Genomic DNA, 21,800 nt, shown 5'->3' with positions numbered 1-21,800 from the left:
CTCCAATGTAGAGGAGACCACATTGGGAGCAACGAATGCAGTAGACTAAGTTGGGGGAAATGCAAGTGAAATGCTGCTTCACTTGAAAGGAGTGTTTGGGTCCTTGGATGGTGAGGAGGGAGGAAGTGAAGGGGCAGGTGTTGCATCTTTTGCGTGGGCATGGGGTGGTGCCATAGGAGGGGGTTGAGGAGTAGGGGGTGATGGAGGAGTGGACCAGGGTGTCCCGGAGGGAGCGATCCCTATGGAATGCCGATGGGGGGGGTGAAGGGAAGATGTGTTTGGTGGTTGCATCATGCTGGAGTTGGCGGAAATGGCGGAGGATGATCCTTTGAATGCGGAGGCTGGTGGGGTGATAAGTGAGGACAAGGGGGACCCTATCATGTTTCTGGGAGGGAGGAGAAGGCGTGAGGGCGGATGCGCGGGAGATGGGCCGGACACGGTTGAGGGCCCTGTCAACGACCGTGGGTGGAAAACCTTGGTTAAGGAAGAAGGAGGACATGTCAGAGGAACTGTTTTTGAAGGTAGCATCATCAGAACAGATGCGACGGAGGCGAAGGAGCTGAGAGAATGGGATGGAGTCCTTACAGGAAGTGGGGTGTGAGGAGCCGTAGTCGAGATAGCTGTGGGAGTCGGTGGGTTTGTAATGGATATTGGTGGACAGTCTATCACCAGAGATTGAGACAGAGAGGTCAAGGAAGGGAAGGGAAGTGTCAGAGATGGACCAAGTGAAAATGATGGAGGGGTGGAGATTGGAAGCAAAATTAATAAATTTTTCCAAGTCCCGACGAGAGCATGAAGCAGCACTGAAGTAATCATCGATGTACCGGAGAAAGAGTTGTGGAAGGGGGCCGGAGTAGGAGTGGAACAAGGAATGTTCCACATACCCCATAAAGAGACAGGCATAGCTGGGGCCCATGCGGGTACCCATAGCCACACCTTTTATTTGGAGGAAGTGAGAGGAGTTGAAGGAGAAATTGTTCAGCGTGAGAACAAGTTCAGCCAGACGGAGGAGAGTAGTGGTGGATGGGGATTGTTCGGGCCTCTGTTCGAGGAAGAAGCTAAGGGCCCTCAGACCATCCTGGTGGGGGATGGTGGTGTAGAGGGATTGGACGTCCATGGTGAAAAGGAAGCGGTTGGGGCCAGGGAACTGGAAATTGTTGATGTGACGTAAGGTGTCAGAGGAATCACGGATGTAGGTGGGAAGGGACTGGACATGGGGAGAGAGAAGATAACGAGAAATGAGTTCTGTGGGGCAGGAGCAAGCTGAGACGATCGGTCTACCGGGGCAGTTCTGTTTGTGGATTTTGGGTAGGAGATAGAAGCGGGCCGTCCGAGGTTGGGCGACCATCAGGTTGGAAGCTGTGGGAGGAAGATCCCCAGAGGAGATGAGGTCAGTGACTGTCCTGGAAACAATGGCTTGATGTTCAGTGGTGGGGTCATGGTCCAGGGAGAGGTAGGAGGAAGTGTCTGCGAGTTGACGCTCAGCCTCCGCGAGGTAGAGGTCAGTGCACCAGACAACAACAGCACCACCCTTGTCAGCGGGTTTGATGACAATGTCAGGGTTGGACCTGAGAGAATGGAGTGCAGTAAGTTCAGAGAGAGACAGGTTAGAATGGATGAGGGGAGCAGAGAAATTGAGACGACCAATGTCGCGCATTTTTGTAAGAAAAGGCTTGAATTCATATAGCGACTTTCACGATCTTCTTTGCGCTGGATTTCTATGTCCATCCCCTGTATCCTGTGGAATGACATGTGGCTGAGGAGAAGGCAGCTGCAGCTGGTGGTACTACTGGTGTTCTGTTGTTCCTCATTAGAGGTGCAGGTTGAAGCTGTATGAGGTGCGGGGTTGAGCCGCCTAAGCCGCTTCCATGCTACAATGAAGGCTGAAAGCAGGGAAGTTCAAATCAAGGTGTGTAAAGTCTAAGGTAGGCGAAGTGACTTCCAGAAAATTGGAAATTGCCTGTGAAGCGATGAAAACGTGCTCTCAGAAGTACTTTGAGCACCAACTTTTCCCATAGGCAGACCAGCAACTATGCAGCTTCATTGTTCAAAGACTTTCAAACCTGTTAGTTTCAATGTTCAATGGCTCCTCACTGTATATTCACCTTGTTAAGCCTGGCGAGTACCACATACCTTGGGAAACCTGTTTGTTGGAGGTTAAAGGCTGAATTAATAGATTATTTAAACACATGACAAGAGCTTCGCAGGTGTTTCCTGCATGAGCCTAAATGCATCCCAGTGAAACCTGGCAGTTGGCGAGCTTATGTCTGTTTCCCCACCCAGTAGAATTTTTTGGGATTGAACTCTCGTCCCTCACCCAAACCGCCTTCACTTGGCAGTTAAAATTCTGCCCAATGTTTCTGTAAATAATTGTTTATCCATTGATTCATTTTGTTTTTTACATTTAATAAAATGAGGAAAGCAAAGCAGTAGTGTGATCCTTTTATGGAGTTGTACTTACGTGGTGGAGACACTAAGAATTAATTTCCGATGACAGGCTGCCTAACAATATTTCTCAACCTTTTTTTCCCCCTCTGACCTTGATCAAATTTTTCACATTGCCCCATGTGATTTGTGCTTGACTTTCGGAAGTCTAAAAGAAACACCATAGATTCCGGGGAGCTTTTTTGCCTCAAAAGTGAAAATCCATTATACCGAGTCTCAAGTATTTTCTCCTTTTTCTCCCGAAGGTGGGCTTTATTTTGAACATAGCCTGTGATGGGCTGTAACAACTGTTTTTTTAAAAAAACTTCACCAGTGTGTTTTAAGATTTTACTCTCAGTACTATTTTAAAAAACATCCCGTTTTCCCCAAACTGCGCCCTCCAAACTATTTCAACAACTTACACATTTATAGCATTCCCTGGATGTGGAATAATGGCAATGAGTTGCTCTACAGATTAATGAAAAAAATTGGATATTAAACCGTGGCAAAAATGGCGAACAGCAGAAAAAACTTAGTGGGGGCCCTAGTTGAAGGGAGATTTTGAAAACAGGATAGAAGGCAAGGGGAAATACCCAAAAGCAAAGAAAGAGTGGCTGAAGAAGCATAGGAACAGGAGTAGGCCATTTGGTCCATCAGCCTGTTCTGCCATTCTGTTAGGTCATCGTTGATCTGTAGCTCTGCTCCGTTCACCTGCATAATCCCTTGATACCTTTACCACTAGTGGTTGAGAAGACAGTGTGGAACAAAGAATAAGCAGGTTTTGGAGGATGCATGTAGAGACACATGGCTAGAAAAGATTGCAGAGGCTGGGCAGGGGCATGGAAAGAGACTGAAAACTAGCCGAAGGATCATGAAGTAAGTTTGTTAGGGAGTGGTGAGCCAGTGGGACATGGAAAGGTTAAAAATTATGGCAACCTAGGACTTATTGTGGGTGAGTACTTGGCTGCAGCAGTATTCTGTATTCTGATTTAAATTTTAGTACTTTGTTAACTTCTGAGAGGATTACTATGCTGAACAGACTTGGGAGCTGATGTCACTGCCATTAAGCACAACATTAGCATAGGATCATTAAGTTTATGAATTTGTGCAGAATTTGATTGTGTCACATGGCTTGCTGAAGATGCCAAACTGTATAAACAGATGACAACTAAAAGACCGATAACAGCATTCAAAGAGATGTGTAGCCCAAGGAACTGGATGCACTTTGTCATATTTATGTTTAGAAATATAATAACTGTTGGAACAGGAAATGTTAAATCCATTTGCGATGAAGGGTGTCTGCTAGTATAGGTGAAGATGATTTTTGGGTGTGATATTGATCAACCATAGGTTATTATGAAGCTGCTAACAACAAAGCTGATCAAATGCTATAGTACATCTTGAGCGAATTTAGCAAGTTGAACACAGTTATTCTAATCTTCTATAGATCAGTGGCAAGGCAACATTTTAAGAATTGTGTGCAGTTTGGGTTATGCTACTTTAAAAGGACTCGAGGGTGGTTCAGAGGTGAATGATTCTCACAGGTAGAGATCTAAGTTTGAAGAGAAAGTTGTAACACTTCTGCGCTTGCTTTTTTATTATGTATGACTGAGAAGAGGCATGATGACATCCTTAAATCCTGAGAATCATACGTTATGTAGATATAAGCAGCCTGCTGCACTAGGACAGTGGGATCAGAACTAGAGGATATTGATTCAAAATTAACACACAACATGCAAGACTGGGGAGTAGCAAATATGTAGTTTAGATCCTCAACAAAATCATTTGAAACTGAGATTAACTCCTTTTAAAAGATGGTGAGTAAATATATGGTTTGAATTGGGGTTGGTGGTTATGGGATAGGTATAGACTGAGGTGCTCAAATACTCCATGAATAGTACAAAAGCAAAATAGTGTGGAAGCTGGAAATCTGAAATGAAAACAGAAAATGCTGGAAATACTGAGTGGGTCAGGCAGCATCTGTGGAGAAAGAAACTGAACATCTCAGGTTGATGACATTTCATCAGAACTGGGAAAGGTTAGAGATGTAATAGGTTTTAAGCAGCTGAAAGGGGAGGATGTGAAAAAGAAAAAAATCAAAGGTCTGTAGTTGAGTGGAAGGCAGGAAAGATTAAAGTGACATAAAAGTTCACGGTGCAAGGCCAAAGGGAGTTGTTATGGAACAAGCAAAGAAAGAAAAGATATGTCTAGAGGAAGTGTAAATGGCAGAATGATGACTGGCTACCGTTTTGAAAGCACAAGGAAGGGAAAAGAAGAATTGAGAATAGCTAAAAACTGCAAAGAAAAATTAAAAAATGGGGTAGAAATTATGATCTAAAATTGTTGAACTCAATGTTCAGTCTAAATGGCTGTAAAGTACCCAGTGGAATGATGAGATGCTGTTCTTTGAGCTTGCGTTGAACTTCATTGGGACACTGCAGGAGGCCAAAGACAGGTCAAATGAGAGCATGGTGAAGAACTGAAATGATAGGAGAAAGGAGGCTTGGGGTCACGCTTGCGAACTGAATGGAGGTGTTCCACAAAGCAGCTACCTAATCAGCATTTGGTCTCCTCAGTATAGAGGAGACCATATCATGAGCAGTGACTACAGTATGCTAAATTGAAAGAAATACAGGTACGTTGCTGTTTCACCTGGAAGAAATGTTTGGGGCCTCCTGTGCTGTATCATTCTATAATTATTTGAATTCTTCAAATCTTCAAAAATCAAAAAGCCCTTTCATTATAAGGTGCTTTCCTTGAGATTGTGAATAGCACTTTAGTTTTAGTTACCTGCACGTGAGACCAACTTGTGCAGGGACTTGCAGCTTGCTATGTGGTTGTGCAGTTTATAGGAACATTGGTCACCAATGATCTATAGTTACTGATACTTAGATGCTGGTATTTAGCACCATTATTTTTGCTACTAGTCAATACATTCTGGCAACGTGATACTCTGTGATATCATCGTGGCCCCAAGCAACTGCTTTAGAACATAGCATAGGTAATCACCTGAAAAATATGTTCTTTAAACCTGATCAAGTTACTCTACGGATCCTCTGTAGCTTTGTTCTCTGAAGATGACATTTCTTGATACATTTGAAGGAGAGCACATATGGGAGGAGATGAAAGAGCCTCTTGGGCTCTACATAGCATATGATAAAATGTTTTGGTTTTGAGAATTTAGACTATCATAAAATGTTGTTTGAGGAAAGCTAGATAAATCTATGAATGTTGCATATTACTGCTGTTGCATTGGTGTCCAGAGATTTTTGCTATTTCCAAAAGATCAAATCCCTGCTGTGTGTAAATATAGAATCTGACTGATCATCTCATCTCATCTATTCATGTGTCAGTGGTATAATGAGCAGAGCTTGTGTTTATCGTTATAAAATCAGCAAATAGCCACCAAACGGAGTGATGACTTGGAGTTTGGTGGGAGGGGAGTTTTAAGTGTTAAATTTCTTCTTAAATTTTGCTCTTAAAATCTAATCTAGTCCGTAATTAGCAGTAACTAGAAAGTACTGTGTAAGTAGGCTAAGTTCTTTCTTTCTTGAGGTTTAGACAGGGTAAACTCACTCTCTCAGCTGTAGGAGCTGAGTGGTTAATTAGCTAACTAGCTGAATCTGGTTACTGTAGCCCCAGTTCAGTTTACTATAAATTCAGGGTTCTTTAGTGCAACCTTGCCAAGTAGAGTGCACCTGAGCTAACCAAATGAAGACTTGGAGTTTGGTGAGAGGGGAGTTGGAAGAAGAGAATGTGGGAGGGAGGGAGGGAGGGGGATGGGGAGCAATAACAAACTGAAAGAAAAAGCATATAATTGCACAAAGGGGTGGGGGGGGGGTGCAATAACAAACTTAAAGAAAAAGCATGTAATTGCACAAAGATGGGTGGCAGGTCGGAAGATTAGAAAGGATATAAAGAACAGCAAAGAATGATCAGATTAATAAGGAACGAAAACTGAATGCATGAGAGAAAGCTAGCTAGTAATATAAAGATGGATAGTAAGAGTTTCCATAGATATTTAAATTAAAAAAGCATGAACAAAATGAGCGTTGGTCCTATAGAAAATGCATCTGGGGAATTGGTAGTGCAAAGTAGGGAGATGGCAGATGAATTAAGCAGATGTTTTGCTTCAGCCTTCACTATAGAGGACACAAGTAACATCCCAGATGTAGCTGTAAATCAGGAAATGGAAGGGAAAGAGGAACTGGAGGAAAATTACAATCACCAGAGAAGTGGTATTAAGCAAATTGTTGGGGCTGCAGGCTGATAAATCCCCAGGTCCGGATAGACTACACCCTAAGGTTTTGAAAGAAGTGGCTAGTGAGGTAGATGATGCATTGGTTTAAATTTTCCAAGAATATCTAGATTTGGGGAAGGTTCCATTAGTTTGGAAAATAGCAAATGTATCTCCTTTATTCAAAAAGGGAGGGAGACAGAAGGAAGGAAACTAAAGGCCAGTTAGCCTTAACATCTGTCATAAGGAAAATGTTAGAAGCTATTAATAAAGATGTTATAGCAGGGTACTTAGACAAATTTAAGGCAATCAGGCAGAGTCGATATGGTTTTGTAAAAGGGAAATCATGTTTAACCAATTTAGTGGAGCTCTTTGAAGGAGGTGCATGTGCTGGGAATAAAGGGGAACTGGTGGATGTACTGTACATAGATTTCCAGAAGGCATTTGATAAAGTGTCACATCAAAGGTTATTGCAGAAAATAAAAGCTTATGGTGTGTAGGGGTAATATATTGGCATGGATAGAAGATCGGCTAGCTAACAGGAAGCAGAATTGGCATAAATAGGTCTTTTTCTGGTTGGCAGGATGTGATGAGTGGTGTGCCACAGGGATCAGTGCTGGGCTTCAATATTTTACAATTTATATAAATTACTTGGAAGAAGGGACCAAAGGAATGGTTGCAAAATTTGCTGACAACACAAAGATAGCTAGGAAAGTAAATTGCGAAGAGGATGTAAGGAGGCTGCAACGTGACATAGGTTAAGTTTGTGAGCAAAAATCTCGCAAATGGAGTATAATGTGGGCAAATGTGAAATAGTTCATTTTGGCAGGAGGAATAAAAAGGAAGCTTATTATCTAAATGGTGAGAGATTGCAAAGCTCTGAGATTTGGAGAGATCTGGGTATCCTTGTGCATGAATCACAAAAGGTAATATGCAGGTACAGCAGGTAATTAGGAAAGCTAATAGAATGTTGTAATCAAGTCCCCTCACAATAGATGATAAAAGTAGGGAGGTTATGCTTCAGTTGTACAGTGCATTGGTGAGACCACATCTGGAGTATTGTGTATAATATTGGTCTCTATATTTAAGGAAATATGTAAATGCATTAGGAACAGTTCAGAGAAGGTTTACTAGACTAATATCAGGAATGGGTGGGTTTTCTAATGAGGAAAGGCTAGACATGTTAAGCTTGTATCCATTGGAATTTAGAAGAGTAAGAGGTGACTTAATTGAAACCTTTAAGATCCTGAGGGGTCTTGACAAGGTGGATGTGGAGAGTGTGTTTCCTCTTGTGGGAGACTCGAGAACAATGGGTCACTGTTTAAAATAAGGGATTGCTCATTTAAGATAGACATGAGGAGAAATTTTTTTCTTTGTGGGTTGGAGTCCTTGGAGCGCTCTTCCTCAAAAGGTGGTGGAAGCAGAGTTTTTGCGTATTTTTAAGGCAGAGCTAGATAGATTCTTGATTAACAAGGGGGTGAAAGGTTGTAGGGGATAGGCAGGAATGTAAGGTTGAGGTTACATTCAGATCAGCCATGATCTTACTGAATGGCGGAGCAGGCTCGAGGGGCTCATTCATGTGTAAATTGATGTTTTGTACACTGTGATGAAAGTATAATAATGTTTACTTTTTCTGGTTTATTGTGAAGTAGGTTTATGGGGGTAAGTATAGTTAGGTCTTTGTGTGGTTTATTAACATTTTGTGGTCAAGTAGACTGCAAGCTTTAAATCATCAAAAGAAGCTAGGTGCTTGATATGCTAATAAGTAAACATAGATGCTGGTTTAGCATGTAAGGTATGAAGGCATCTTAGTCTGTTTACAACTAGCCAGGTAAGCAAGGCTAAGGAATGTTTATTTTTCCCAAGGTTACTGACAATATATAGTGACAACATGAAAGCTTTTACATTATGAGGAAGATACTGTTTCAAAGACATATGGAACAATAGAATTTACATATTAAAAAGAGAGCAATATATACAGGAGAATGAAAGGCTGTGTCAGAAGGCCATGTAAGATCTAACAGGAGTGAGTGAAATAGCCTTAATGAAGCCTCCAGCATTTGTGCATAAGTCTGCTATATAACGAAACTGAAGTTGGAATAGTCATTTGGAATTCTGCTGTCTAGTGGATTCTTTTTTATATCTAAAATCTAAATCAGGCATGTTTTTGACAGCACCATGCCTTCTTCCCCCCAGTAGTATACTGTAAACTTAACACTATTATAGAATGAAAAAGCACTCTTGAAAATATCTAGTGTTTCTGCATGGTCTACATCCTGAATCAAAATGTAGTCACTCCACAATGCACAGTGTTGGAGCTGTTTTGAGATGAGAAGGATATGGGCTCAAGTTTTGGAACACCCCATATAGTAGATTCAAATGCCTTTATTTTACTGAACATTTGGTAAGCCCCAGACACACCATGTGTACATTTGCTGAGTGATTTTTATTTAAAAAGCGCGCAATAAATTTAAGCCATTAGGTAAATACTTTGTTGCAAAAAAATCTAAATGAAACTTAAAATATGGGTTCACCAGCAAATTAATTCCACCACTTTTTTGAGTCATGAATGTTTGCCCACTTTGAACATAAAAAGGAAAAAACCTTATTGTAAGTTCCTTATTTTGATTTTCAGATCACCAAAATTAGTTATGTAAGATTGGAAAAATTTATCCTGATTTGCAGGTTAAAAGTGAGTGGTTGTCTTATATCTAAGTAGTATAATCCCTCTGATTTGCTTCCTGATTTCCCTCCTAGTGGAACAACTTTTCCAGCAACTCAAAAATGATCCAAAAAGGCAGAATGATAGGAGATTTAGGCCCAGCAGCAACACCATACCGGTATGTTCCTGTCAGCTGTTGCTGTCAGTTCTGGGCCTTTCAATATTGAGATATTCAAGAGACATTGTTTCCTCTTTGCACCCAACAAGGCTTCTGCTGAGATTCAAAATCAGATGCAGGTTAACAATAAACATAGATATAGGGGTTTCAAAATCAGCAGCAGTTTGAAATCTAGAGGGAAGTTGTTGTAGCATCCTGAGGAGCAAATCAAAAACTGAGCTCTGAAGGTCACAGAGCTGAAGTGTTCTCTCTCCACAGTTGTTGCCAGACCTGCTGAGTTTTTTTTTTCCAGCGTTTTCTGTTTTAAGTTCAGATTTCTACCACCCACAGTGTTTTGCTTTTGTGTTTTATAGCTGACAGGAATGTACTGATTGAAATGAGGAGGAGACGACGTAAGGTATTTGTTAGTACGTATTGACGTGAAGATGAGATTTGCGGTGGATTGAAACATGAAGATAAAAGTTGTGATGGGTTAAATTTTCACAATGCTGACCCTTGTTTTGAGGGACATGGATTTTGTTATGGCATGGCCGATGGTAAATGCTGAGCTGCTCAAATCCCAAAGGGAAACTTGAAACAACTGCCATAACTGTTGTGCAATTTCTATAAATTTCGAGATGCGTGCCTTGAATTCAGTAGTAATGAGGCTACCAATTCTTATAGGTTTCTTACAAAACTAGAGTAAACCTTTATTAATAGAAGAAATGACTTGAAGCACATACATCTACAAATTGCTACTATGATAACTTCTAACTCCCCTAATTAATCTAACTCCCAATTACATTTGCATTAAGTCAGCAATAAGACACACAGATTTTAAAAGTCCCAGGCGAAGAAACACGATATCCTGAACAATCCAATTCAGTGAATTTTCTTAACTTCAGTTCTTTGTAGACAGCAGCTTGAGGCTTAGATGCTGGAGGTTTTCACACTTGTTAGATCTTAGAACGCCTTCCCTTGTACACAGCCTTCTCTCCTTTATCCATATTCTCCCCTCTGAATGCAAATTTCTATTGTTTCACTATGTTTGTAACATGGGCCACGATTTTGAGGCCCTGTCATGGCAGGATCTGCCGTTGGGGATTCGGCAGCCCAGCCAAAAGTCCTTTGACTTTCAGCGGGACTGGACAATCCCAGTGGCGGGCAGGGACAGAAAATTCTGCCCATGGTGTATACATTTTTTTCACCTCTGAATGGTTTTACCTTGAATGGCGTTTTTTTTTGCCTCCAATGTTTGGTGTCCTATGGTGAAAGTTTCCCAACTTACCCGGCACCTCTGGTTTAAGATGGGGAAAATTCTAAAACAGTTGGGCTTTTTTCTCTTACTTCTCTTTTCCCTATTTTCCCTTGACCATTCCAGAGAAATCATTGAGTGGTCAGACTTGCTAAGTAAACATAATGGGACCATTAGTCAAAGAACTGTAACAAAATACATTTTATAATTGAGTCACTGTACAAGAAGGATCGTGATTAGATACACGGCAACTCTTCGAGTAATGCAGGATAGCATATGTTCTCAAACAGGACCTTCCCTTCAGTCAATATATGGCACATCTTTGAGATCTTTAACAAGGTCTAAGTTAGTTGGGTATAGTTAGTCTATATTACATAATTTCTAAGAGTGCACAGAACCCTATTTTCAACGGCATTTAGCACCAGGATAGTTGGAATAATATGAAGTGTACTGCTTGTCATGCTCTCGAAATATGTTTAAGTTCCTAATCTCTCAATCTATAATCGATAAAAATATTTTTTCCTTGTTTGTACTGTTGCTGCCTGTGGCTTTTCTGGGTAGGATTTCTGTCTCAAATTTAAGAGTGACTGTATTGCCAGTCTTTGTCTGGTTGGAACTAGACTAACAGCACATGTTTCATTTAGGGCTTTTAAAAAGGTGACATTGACAAAATAATATTGTTTATAAAGTCTGTAAAGCAAAAGTAAACTTTGGCATTGTCACCAAGACATCTGCTGCAAGTATTTCAGTAGTTTGAACATGGTTTTGAGAATGCATTTTTATTGCTAATGAAGTATGATAACCTCTTGAATAGGTATAGGTGAAAAACATTCCAATAAAGTCTTACAGTTACCCAAGCTTAGGATAAAATGGCAAAAGGTTTATTATATAGCTGTGAGGAAGGATGATATACTAAATGAAACATCAAATGAGGCCATTTGGGTTGAGCTCAGGAACAAAAGGGGGCAGCTACACTACTAGGAATGTACTATAGACCCCTAAATAGTGACAGCGAGATAAAAGGGCAAATATGTAGGCAAATTTGAGTGCAAAAACAATAGGGCAACAATATTTGGGGACTTCAACTACCCTAATATCAACTGGGATACAAACAGTGTAATAAGCACAGAGGGCACAAAATTCTTGAACTGCATTCAAGAGAACTTTTTTAGCCAGCATGTAACAAGCCCAATGAGAGGGAGAGGGAGGTTTACTATTGGGAAATGAAGCTGGGCAAGAAGATGAAGTAGAAATGGGTGACCATTTTGGAGACAGTGACCATAATACAATTAGATTCAATATAATTATGGAAAAGGATAAAGATAGTACAGGAATAAGGACAAATTTTATGAAGCTGAGAGGTGATCTGGCGAAATGGGCTGGTTATAGCTACCTGAAGGAAAATCAGTGGGAGGCATTCAAAAATGAGATTCTTTGGGCACAGTGTATACATGCCCCCACAAAGAAAAAGGGCAGTACTGCCAAATGTAGAGCCCCTGGTTGTCTAGAAGTATACAGGGTAAGATAAAGCAGAAGAAGAAAGCTCATGACAGTCACAAAAAGCTTAATACTGTAGAAAGCCTAGAGGATAGAAAATACAAGGGTGAAGTAACAGAGGTAATTAAGAAAGCAAAGAGAGGATATGAAAAAATATTGGCAAGTAAAATCAAAGAAAACCCAAGATGCTTTAGCAGTACATTAGCAGCAAGAGAATAACTAAGGAAAGGGTAGGACCGATCAGAGATGTATATGGCAACTTGTGCCCTGATGCTGAAGATGTGGGCAGGGTTCTTAATGTGTACTTTGTCTCTGTCTTCACTAAGGAGAGGGATAAAGCAAGCATTCTAGTTAAAGAGGAAGAGCGTGAAATGTTAGATACAGTAAGCATAGTGAGAGAGGATTTACTGAAGGGACTGACATCCTTGAAGGTGGGTAAGTCACCAGGGCTGGATGGATTGTATCCCAGGCTGTTAAAGGAAACCACGGAGGAAATATCGCATACTCTGAGGATCATTTTCCAGCCCTCGATAGATACGTGCGAGGTACTGAAGGATTGGTTGTACCATTATTAAAAAGTTTGTGAGGGATAGACCAAATAATTATAGGCCAGTCAGTCTGACTTCTGTTGTGGGCAAACTACTAGAATCAATCCTGAGGGACAGGAGAAACTGCCACTTAGAAAGGAATGGATTAATCGGGGATAGTCAGCATGGTTTTGATGTGGGAAGGTCGTGTCTTACTAATTTAATCAAATTTTTTTGAGGAAGTCAGAAGGAGGATTGATGAGGATAGTACAGTGGATGTTATTCACATGGATTTTAGTAAGGCATTTGACAAGGTCCATATGGCAGACTGGTCAAAAAAGTAAAAGCCCATGGGATACAGGGGAATCAAGTTGGATTCAAAATTGGTCCAGTGACAGGAAACAAAGGGTAATGGTTGATGGATGTTTTTTCGAATGGAAAACAGTTTCCAGTGACATTCCACATGGCTCAGTGTTGGATCCCTTGCTGCTTGTTGTATATATTAATGATTTGGACTTAAATGTAGGTGGCACGATTGGGAAATTTGCAGATGACACAAAAATTGGCCCTGTAGTTGATAGTGAAAAGGATAGCTGTTGTCTCCAGGATGATAGCAATGGTTTGGTTGGTTGGGCAGAAAAGTGGCAGATGGAATTCAATCCAGAGAAGTGTGAGGTAATGCATTTGGGGAGGGCAAATAAAGCTAGGGAATATACAATAAATGGGAGGATATTGGGAGGGGTAGAGGAAGTGAGAGAACTTGATGTGCATGTCCACAGATCCCTGAAGGTGGCAGGACAGGTGAATAAGGTGGTGAAGAAAGCATATGGAATGCTTCATTGGACGAGGTATAGAATACTAAAGCAGGATGTAATGATGGAACTGTATAAAACGCTGGTTAGGCCACAGCTGGAATTTTGTGTACAGTTCTGGTCGCCACATTATAGGAAGGACATAATTGCTCTGGAGAGAGTGCAGAGGAGATTTATAAGTGTTGCCAGGACTTGAAAATTGCAGCTATGAGGAAAGATTGGATAGGCAGGGTTGTTTTCCTTGAAACTGAGGAGGCTGAGAGGTGACCTGCTTGAGGTGTACAAGATTATGAGGGGCCTAGACAGAATAGACAGGAATGCCATGCCCTGTTTCCCCTAGCAGTGAGGTTAATTACCTGGGGGCACAGATTTAAGGTGATTGCTAGAAGGATTAAAGGGAACATGAGGAAAAACTTCTTCACCCAGAGGGTGGTGGGTGTTTGGAATTTGCTGCCTGGTTTGGTGGTCAGGCAGAAACCCTCAACTCATTTAAAAGGCACCTGGACCTGCACCTAAAGTGCTGTAATCTGCAAGGCTACGGGCCAGGTGCTGGAAAGTGGGACTAAAATGGGCAGCTAGTTTTTTTTTCTTTTTCAGCCGGCACAGACATGATGGGCTGAATGGCCTCTTCTTGTGCTGTAACTATTCCGTGGTTTTATACAGTCAAATAGTTGTTACAATATTTGTAGTGATGGATAACAAACCATATTCCCGAGGGCTGAAAGGTAAATAAAGATGTATATATGAAATAATAATTGAACAGCTGCCATATTTCATAAAATATGTTTTGAAAGCACAATCAAGTACCTTATACTGCATTTGAAGTGCAGAATTTTTTTCCTCATGGAGGGATGGCAGGTTTGATGAATAGTTTGCTGATCTCTGGCATAGGTTCCTGATTTCTTAAAAAAGTGGCACGTTAAACAATGTTTTAACTGAAGACGAAACTCAGTACTAAGTATGCAGTGATACAGTGATAATTTTTGTTATGTTAAATTCAATGAAAGAATTTCAACTTCTCTTAAACAGCACATTGAATGTGTGCAGCGATGCTACTTAATATGATTTTTCCACAACACAGAAATCATGGCTGTTATGATTCATTTGTTTTTGCAATTTGTGCGATAAGTTCTTTGCTACTGTTGTGCAAATCTCACCTGGGACAGTACAGTTTTGTTGATTTGCACATATTGTTAAATTTAAGATGACATGCCGTTGATATTCATTGCATCACCAATTCAGGTAATAAGCAAGCAAATTGGTCTTTGATGCAAATTTATTTATCTTTGCCTTCCTTCCATGCTGAATTTTTACTAGGCCAGGTAAGCTCTCCACCACTTATCCCGCATGATGACAAAACACACTTAACTGCACATGGTGTGGGCAGTCTGAGAAGGTGTAAAATTAATGACTGAAAATGAATATATTTAATTAGTTTCGCTAAATGCTAGTAACAGTCACAGATTTTATATTAGTACCTGCATTTTGAAGTACTTTTTAATCACGTATGTTTTATCCAAATATGTCTATCTTGTCCTCCATGTTGAAATATTTGTGCAAACAGTTTTATGGCAATGGTTTTGATTAGCTGATGAACTGTAATGATTTTGAACTACATCTAGCTGGTTAAATTTTATATTTAATATCGCTATTTGTATTTTTGAACTTGAGACCTGTGCTCTCTGCCTATTTAACTGTGCAAAGGATACTGAAAGTCGCTTTTCATTCACACGAAGGAAACTGAATTTCATTTAGAAGCCTGAATACCATTGCAGGCCCTGTCAATCAATGGAACAAACTACTTTAATCAAAAGACACCATCTGTTGTTTAATTAAAATTGTAGTATGCCATTCAAAAATCGATGAATGTGAGTTGAAGTCATTCCAAGAAGATGACTTTGTGTTTTTACTGAATAGTTAATATTAATAGGCATATGATCTGAAACAGATCCAGTGAAGCTAGCGTGAGTTAACCATCTAACAGATGACTATTTTTCATGATTAAATTATTTTTTTTAACCTGCATTGCCTATACCTTGTCAGACTGAGAAAACGAGGAGACGTATGGCATTTAAGTTGCACACTAACTAAACAGTCTATGTTGTTTATGTCTTACGCAACTTGGGTGAATGGCCCAGAATTTTATGCAAAAACAACAGCAAGTTCATGGTGAATGCTGTTCTTAATGCGCAGTATGCCCCACAGTTTCTGGCGAGAAAGCGTTATGTTGTGAGCTATGAATCTCTACAAATTGCTAAACTATTTGTACCACTCTGCTGTTAGAGCCTCTAAAACTGGAGCTTATCATTAATCTCCCCTTGAGGACCAAACGATTGCTGCATATCTGATGCAAAAACAAATTAAACTTGTAGCAGAAAGTTAGGGCTGCTATTTTATGGTATATGGACCTTGTCAGTGGGATAATGTATGCTTCCACTGACCTTTTCGGTTCAAAATTGATTAGCAATTAATAATTGTCCTGCACATGCTACAAAAATCGCACAGATGCATGGGGAAATTATAAAAGGAGATAAATCCTTCGTGAAGAAAAGTGCATTAAGGAATGCGACTGAATGATAGGACTGAAAGAATATAACTAGAACAATAATTGCCTTTAGTTCCTGAATTTCATGAATTAATTCAAAATGAATTAAAAATAATCTGATCCCTGGGCAAGAGGCTCTCCTATTTATGTCATTTTCTACAGTCATGAAATTGAGATTTTTTATAAACTTTATTGAAATGATCAAATATCAATGCTAATCAATTCAGAGCTTTGTTCACCATTCAAATCCTTAAATTTCATTGGCTAAAGAGAGAGATTATTGGCCCCGTCGCTCACCAAGATTGTGGATCCCCCATTGGTAGTGTTATCAATTCACACTTCCAGCAATTCGTGGCACAAAGTTGACTGCGGCTGAAGGGTGAAAAAAGCATTCATGTCATGATGCTTAACCCTGATATGCCACCAACCAGCAAATTCTGGGCCACTACGTGAAAGAGTCTGACGAGTTTTACCTACAACATTCAGAACCAGCATACATTCAACACTGTTGTGAAATGTGGATTACATGCAGGTACAGCAAGTAATTGGGAAAGCTAATTAAATGTTATCATTTATTGCAAGGGGGATCGAATATAAAAGTAAGGAGGTTATACTTCAGTTGTACAGGGCTCCGGTAAAACCATATCTGGAGTACTGTCTCCTTATTTGGTCTCCTTATTTGAGGAAAGATGTAGATGCGTTAGAAGCAGTTCAGAGAAGGCTTACTAGGCTAATACCAGAAATGGGTGGGTTGTCTTATGAGGAAAGGTTGGACAGGTTAGACTTATATCCACTGGAGCTTAGTAAAGTAAGAGGTGACTTGGTTGAAACCTTTAAGATCCTGAGAGGTCTTGATGGGTGGATGTGGAGAGGGTGTTTGCTCTTGTGGGAGAATCTAGAACTAGGGGTCGCAGTTTAAAAATAAGGGGTCGCTCATTTAAGACAGAGATGAAGAGAAACTTTTTCTCTTGACGGTTGTGAGTCTTTGGGATTTTCTTCCTCAAAAAGCACTGCAAGCAGGGGCCTTTGAATATTTTTAAGGCAGAGCTAGATGCATTCTTGATTAACAAGTGGGTGAAAGGTTATCGGGGGTAGGCAGGAGGTTACAATCAGATCAGCCATGATCTTATTGAATGGTGAAGTAAGCTTGAAGGGCTGAGTTGCCTACTCCTGTTCCTAGTTCATGTGTTCGTATCTTTGAGGCAACATTATTGAAAGCACAGTTCTGCTTAGTGACAGCTCTTTTTAACAAGCATGAGTCATGGCTCAATTGTTAGTACTTTCACCTCAAGGTTCTGAGTACAAGTTTTCTTCCAGTACTTGAGCACAAAAATTAAAGCAGGCACTCCAGTGTGATACTGACGGAGTGCTACACTGTTGGAGGTGTTGTTTTTCTGATGAAGCCTTAAACTGAGGCCCCATCTGCCTCACATGGCACTATTTCAAAGAAGAGCAGGGGAATTATCCCAGTGTCCTGGCCAATATTTATCCCTTGTCAACATCACGAAAATAGATGTTCTGGTCATCATCACATTGCTTTTTGTGGGAGTTTGCTATGCACAAATTAGCTGGCATGTTTCCTACGTTAGAACAATGACTACACTTCAAAAGTATTTCATTGGTTGTCGAGTGCTAAATGCTTTGGGAAATCTACTGGTTATGAAAAGTACTATATTAATGCAAGCCTTTCTTTATCTTCCAAATATTGTAAAAATGTACTTGCCAAATAGATTTTGTGCAGTGAGCTCAAATTTGGCATATTTTGGGAGTGAGTTATCATATATCTGAGTATAGCCGGAATAATTTGGTGCACATAACTGGGAGATGCTTGTAGCAGGTTGACCAAGTTGATGTTCAACATTATAGCAGTGGACCATTTTTAATGCTATACCATCAACAGCAACAAGAAAAGTGGTTACCATGAAAACTGCATAAGAAGCAGAAATTAAATGAACAAAATAGGATTGTGCTGATGTAGACACACTGCAAGGATTTATTTGTTTCATGCATTGGACTGCACGAATATAACAGGGTCTGTAGAAAATCAATAGTTCTCAACTAGTTGTTCTGATTTGAAGGGCAACATACCATGTCACAGCTCTAGGAGTTTATTTTCTATTATATGATTTATTCTAGTCTCACATTTTACACTGATAAAGGCTATGTGCATAACATCACTCTGCCTTCTATTTGCAATTACTTCAATTTTATAATACAAAAAAATGCAGCTGTTGATTGCACTGGTCTATACAATTAATTCAGCAGTATTTCTATATTTGACAAAATATTACAAAATTGTGTATTTGAGTTGGATATTAATGAGTTCAAAACTTGTTTGGGATTTTGATGCTGTAATGAGAACTACTGTAGTGCAGACCTGTATAACCTTCAATTAAAAGTGGGTGTTTAAAAATCAATTTCAATAAAAGTAAATTCCTGGAGAAATGTTTTCCGGTTTGTCCATTATCATGTTTTCATGGAGTAAATACATCTCTGTTATTTATGAGCACAACTCCGCCAACTGTTTTGGATGTTTTATTTTCGTTGATCAACTTGGTGAAAAATTTGTATTTTGTGGCAGTGTCTCAGCTACTTTCATACATAACTATGGATCTTCATTAGTTAGTTTAAATGAGGCATACTTAAACTTTTTAAAGCGCAATGGCCACTGACATTGTCAACACAATAGCTTTTAAACATGATAATTTAGGAACTGTGATTATCACTTTTAGAACCAAATTGCAAGCTTCATAAACCCTGCTTCAAAACTTGAGGATACTGACCAGTTTAACAAGTAGATTTTTAGGTGTTCCCACATGTTAATATTATACAGACTTTGCAGTGAATCTTGAAAATCAAAATAATAATAGTCATAATCTAGACTTCAAAATGACTGTTCATTGTGTGACCCAGAAAGAAAAATCAATTCTGTAAATCGCATCCACAATTCAGTTTTAGTAATTCATTCTCATTTTCTGTTTTGCAGGTACAGGAGACATTGTAGCCATTATGATTCCTGAACCGAAAGGTCATGAGATTATGAACCTACTTGAAAGGAATATCACCATAATGATGTACATAACAATTGGAACACGGAACTTACAAAAATATGTCAGCCGTACCTCAGTTGTATTTGTTTCGATCTCCTTCATTGTGTTAATGATCATTTCGCTAGCCTGGTTAGTTTTCTACTATATCCAGAGGTTCAGATATGCAAATGCTCGTGATCGAAATCAAGTAAGACCATTTTTAATCCTTAGATTCTCACAGAATTGTTGACTATTTGTTTTATTTTTATAACGTTACGTATTCAAAATTGATGTTTAAACGTTTTCTGTCATTTACCCTTGGGGTGACAATAGTAGTAACAGCTTGTATTTGTATTTGCCTTTAACAGAGATTTTGTGATCTTGAATGCACTGCCTGAAAGGGTGGTGGAAGCAGATTCAATCGTAACCATCAAAAGGGAATTGGATATCCATTTGAAAAGCCAAAAAATGCAGTTCTGAAGGGAAAAAACAAGGGCATGGGACTAATTGGATAGCTTATCAAAGGAATCAGAGTATATGGTCTTCTATATGCTATAAGCTAAACTGGAGATATTAAGCGAGCTGGCCAAAGAGGTGGGTTTTAAGGAAGGAACTAAGAGGGGAAGGAGGTAGTTTGATGTTTAGGGAAAAAGTTATAGAGCATAGGGCTTAGAAGGTTGAAGTCAGTGCTGTCAGTGTTGAGGTAAAGCCAGGGGTCGGGGATATAATTTACAGATTTGAATGCAGAAACATTGAAGAGACTTTAAGATGGACTATGGAATTTTTTTAATGTAGAATACATAACAGGGGATCCCCAGAAGCACCCTGTAGATTAGGATTTCAAAGTAATTGACCTTTTTTAAAAAAAAAAACTTTGGGACAGCACCCACGGGTAAGTTACCTACTATGCAGGCTTTAATGACTAATTGTAACCAGATATTTGCATATTTACCATGATTGGTGTGTAGCATTATTGGGGAACTTCATCACCACGGGAAATGTTAGTTATAAATATACACTTTGTCCATTATAGAAATAGATGTGCAGATCAGTCACTCTATGAATGAAAAAAATCACCAAACTTGCAGACCATAAACAATAAAGTAATATTACTGCCCTGGAGATTTTTTAGTAAGTCTCCCTTCTCTGTTTTGTTGTTTGATAAGTTTCTTGCTGTCTTCTTTCTTCTGGATGTCATAGTAGCTTCATTATTACACATGGTTAGTTTATTCTAATTTAAAATGCATTGAAAACTCAACCTATCTCAGAACATTTGTTGTAAAAGGAGCCATGTTTATTTGCATTACCAATAATGCTGGTCGGTGGTGTGATGATGTTACAATGTTTAATATTATGGAAATGTTGGATTACAGAACATGTGTTGCAACTGTATGTTGGCTTTGTCAGCTGCATTACCACACCATAGCCATTGGACTGTTTGGCAATGTATTGCTGTATGGATGATGATTTAAATTTGAGAATGTTATAGTAATATAGGGAATAATAAAATGGAAAATATGGTCAAAACAAACCTCCCTCCCAACTCCCCCCTGCAGGTGTTGGTCTGTCTTATATGGGCTCCATGGTGCACTTATGAAGACCATGCCCTCCTGACTAGGTTCATTCAAAATTAGGTGTGCCTGAAATAGCCCTACTCTGAGTTTCTTCATGTGTGGGAAATCCTAGAACTAGCACTGCTTGCTCAATAACTGCTGCGGCTATTTGCACTGGACCAATAAGTTTGGCCTTGTGCTGTCCCAATCACTTCCTACCTGATTTGCTAGCCTGTAACCCCCTTGTTATGTCTGTTATTCTCTATTAAAAGATCAAACAGCATGAATGAATAAGGTTCCATTTCTGTGAACCCTGTGCGGCTGAAATATTCCAGGCATACTCTGGCTGCGGATACTTCTGTGTTCATCCACAGCTCCTAGATGAAGGCAACTTTGTCTTATGTAATGGTAGTCTTTTGTTAGGTGGTTATGTAATGTTATCGATGAGTAGCTAGTGTGTCACATTTATGTGTGTCCCATTCATCCTGACCTAGTGAAGGTTACAAGTCAACCTGTCTCTATTAGCGTTCACCATCGAACTGGTTATTGAAGTGACCACCTGATTTGCATAATTTGAAAGAGACCAGCAGTGATTCTTCTTGTGGTCTACTTCATTGCATTTAAATTCCATGATCTGATGGTTTTCAGATCTTTTACATTGGAGGAATGACCCCCTTTTGGTCTCGCCCAAGTGGGCTGAGAAACTGGCTCTCTTGAGCAATTTGTTTATTGGACAGTATGTGGCACCAGGTGTCTTAACTGTTTGATGGCTCACCTGAGCTCAAGAGGCTATGAACTGATCAAAATGAATACCAATTTTGAGCCTATTTCCCGGAATCGGTCCATTAACTTTAAATGGCAGTGTGTTTGAAACCTATTATGCTTTTGCTTCCCAAGTACATTTGTCATGTGTCTTTGAGGTGGGTACCTATTTTCCAAATTCTTTCTTAGTCTCTGTTTCAGATTTTGGATTGTAAACTGTGAGGATCGTACATTTTGCCATATCATAGTATTTACTACTTACGGTGTATTGACATGAGAAAACAGTATACTTTTCAATGTAAAACTAGCCATATCATCTCCTGTTTTAAAACTCAGAGCA

The 21,800-nt window shown here is 39.7% G+C and overlaps 1 protein-coding gene across 3 annotated transcripts in view; it reads left to right on the top strand.

The window, feature by feature from the left end:
- The window catches only part of rnf150a (ring finger protein 150a), a 130,331-nt gene that overhangs the window by 35,064 nt on the left and 73,467 nt on the right, over window positions 1-21,800 (top strand). For all 3 annotated transcript variants that reach the window (XM_041185134.1, XM_041185126.1, XM_041185119.1), the window contains exon 2: window positions 19,103-19,353. In XM_041185134.1, the coding sequence (XP_041041068.1) occupies window positions 19,103-19,353 (251 nt within the window). The remainder of the gene's footprint in view (window positions 1-19,102; window positions 19,354-21,800) is intronic.

The sequence above is a fragment of the Carcharodon carcharias genome, chromosome 1, assembly GCF_017639515.1.
Source record: "Carcharodon carcharias isolate sCarCar2 chromosome 1, sCarCar2.pri, whole genome shotgun sequence".
NCBI lineage: Eukaryota > Metazoa > Chordata > Chondrichthyes > Lamniformes > Lamnidae > Carcharodon > Carcharodon carcharias.
This window is presented reverse-complemented; position numbering and strand designations above follow the sequence as displayed.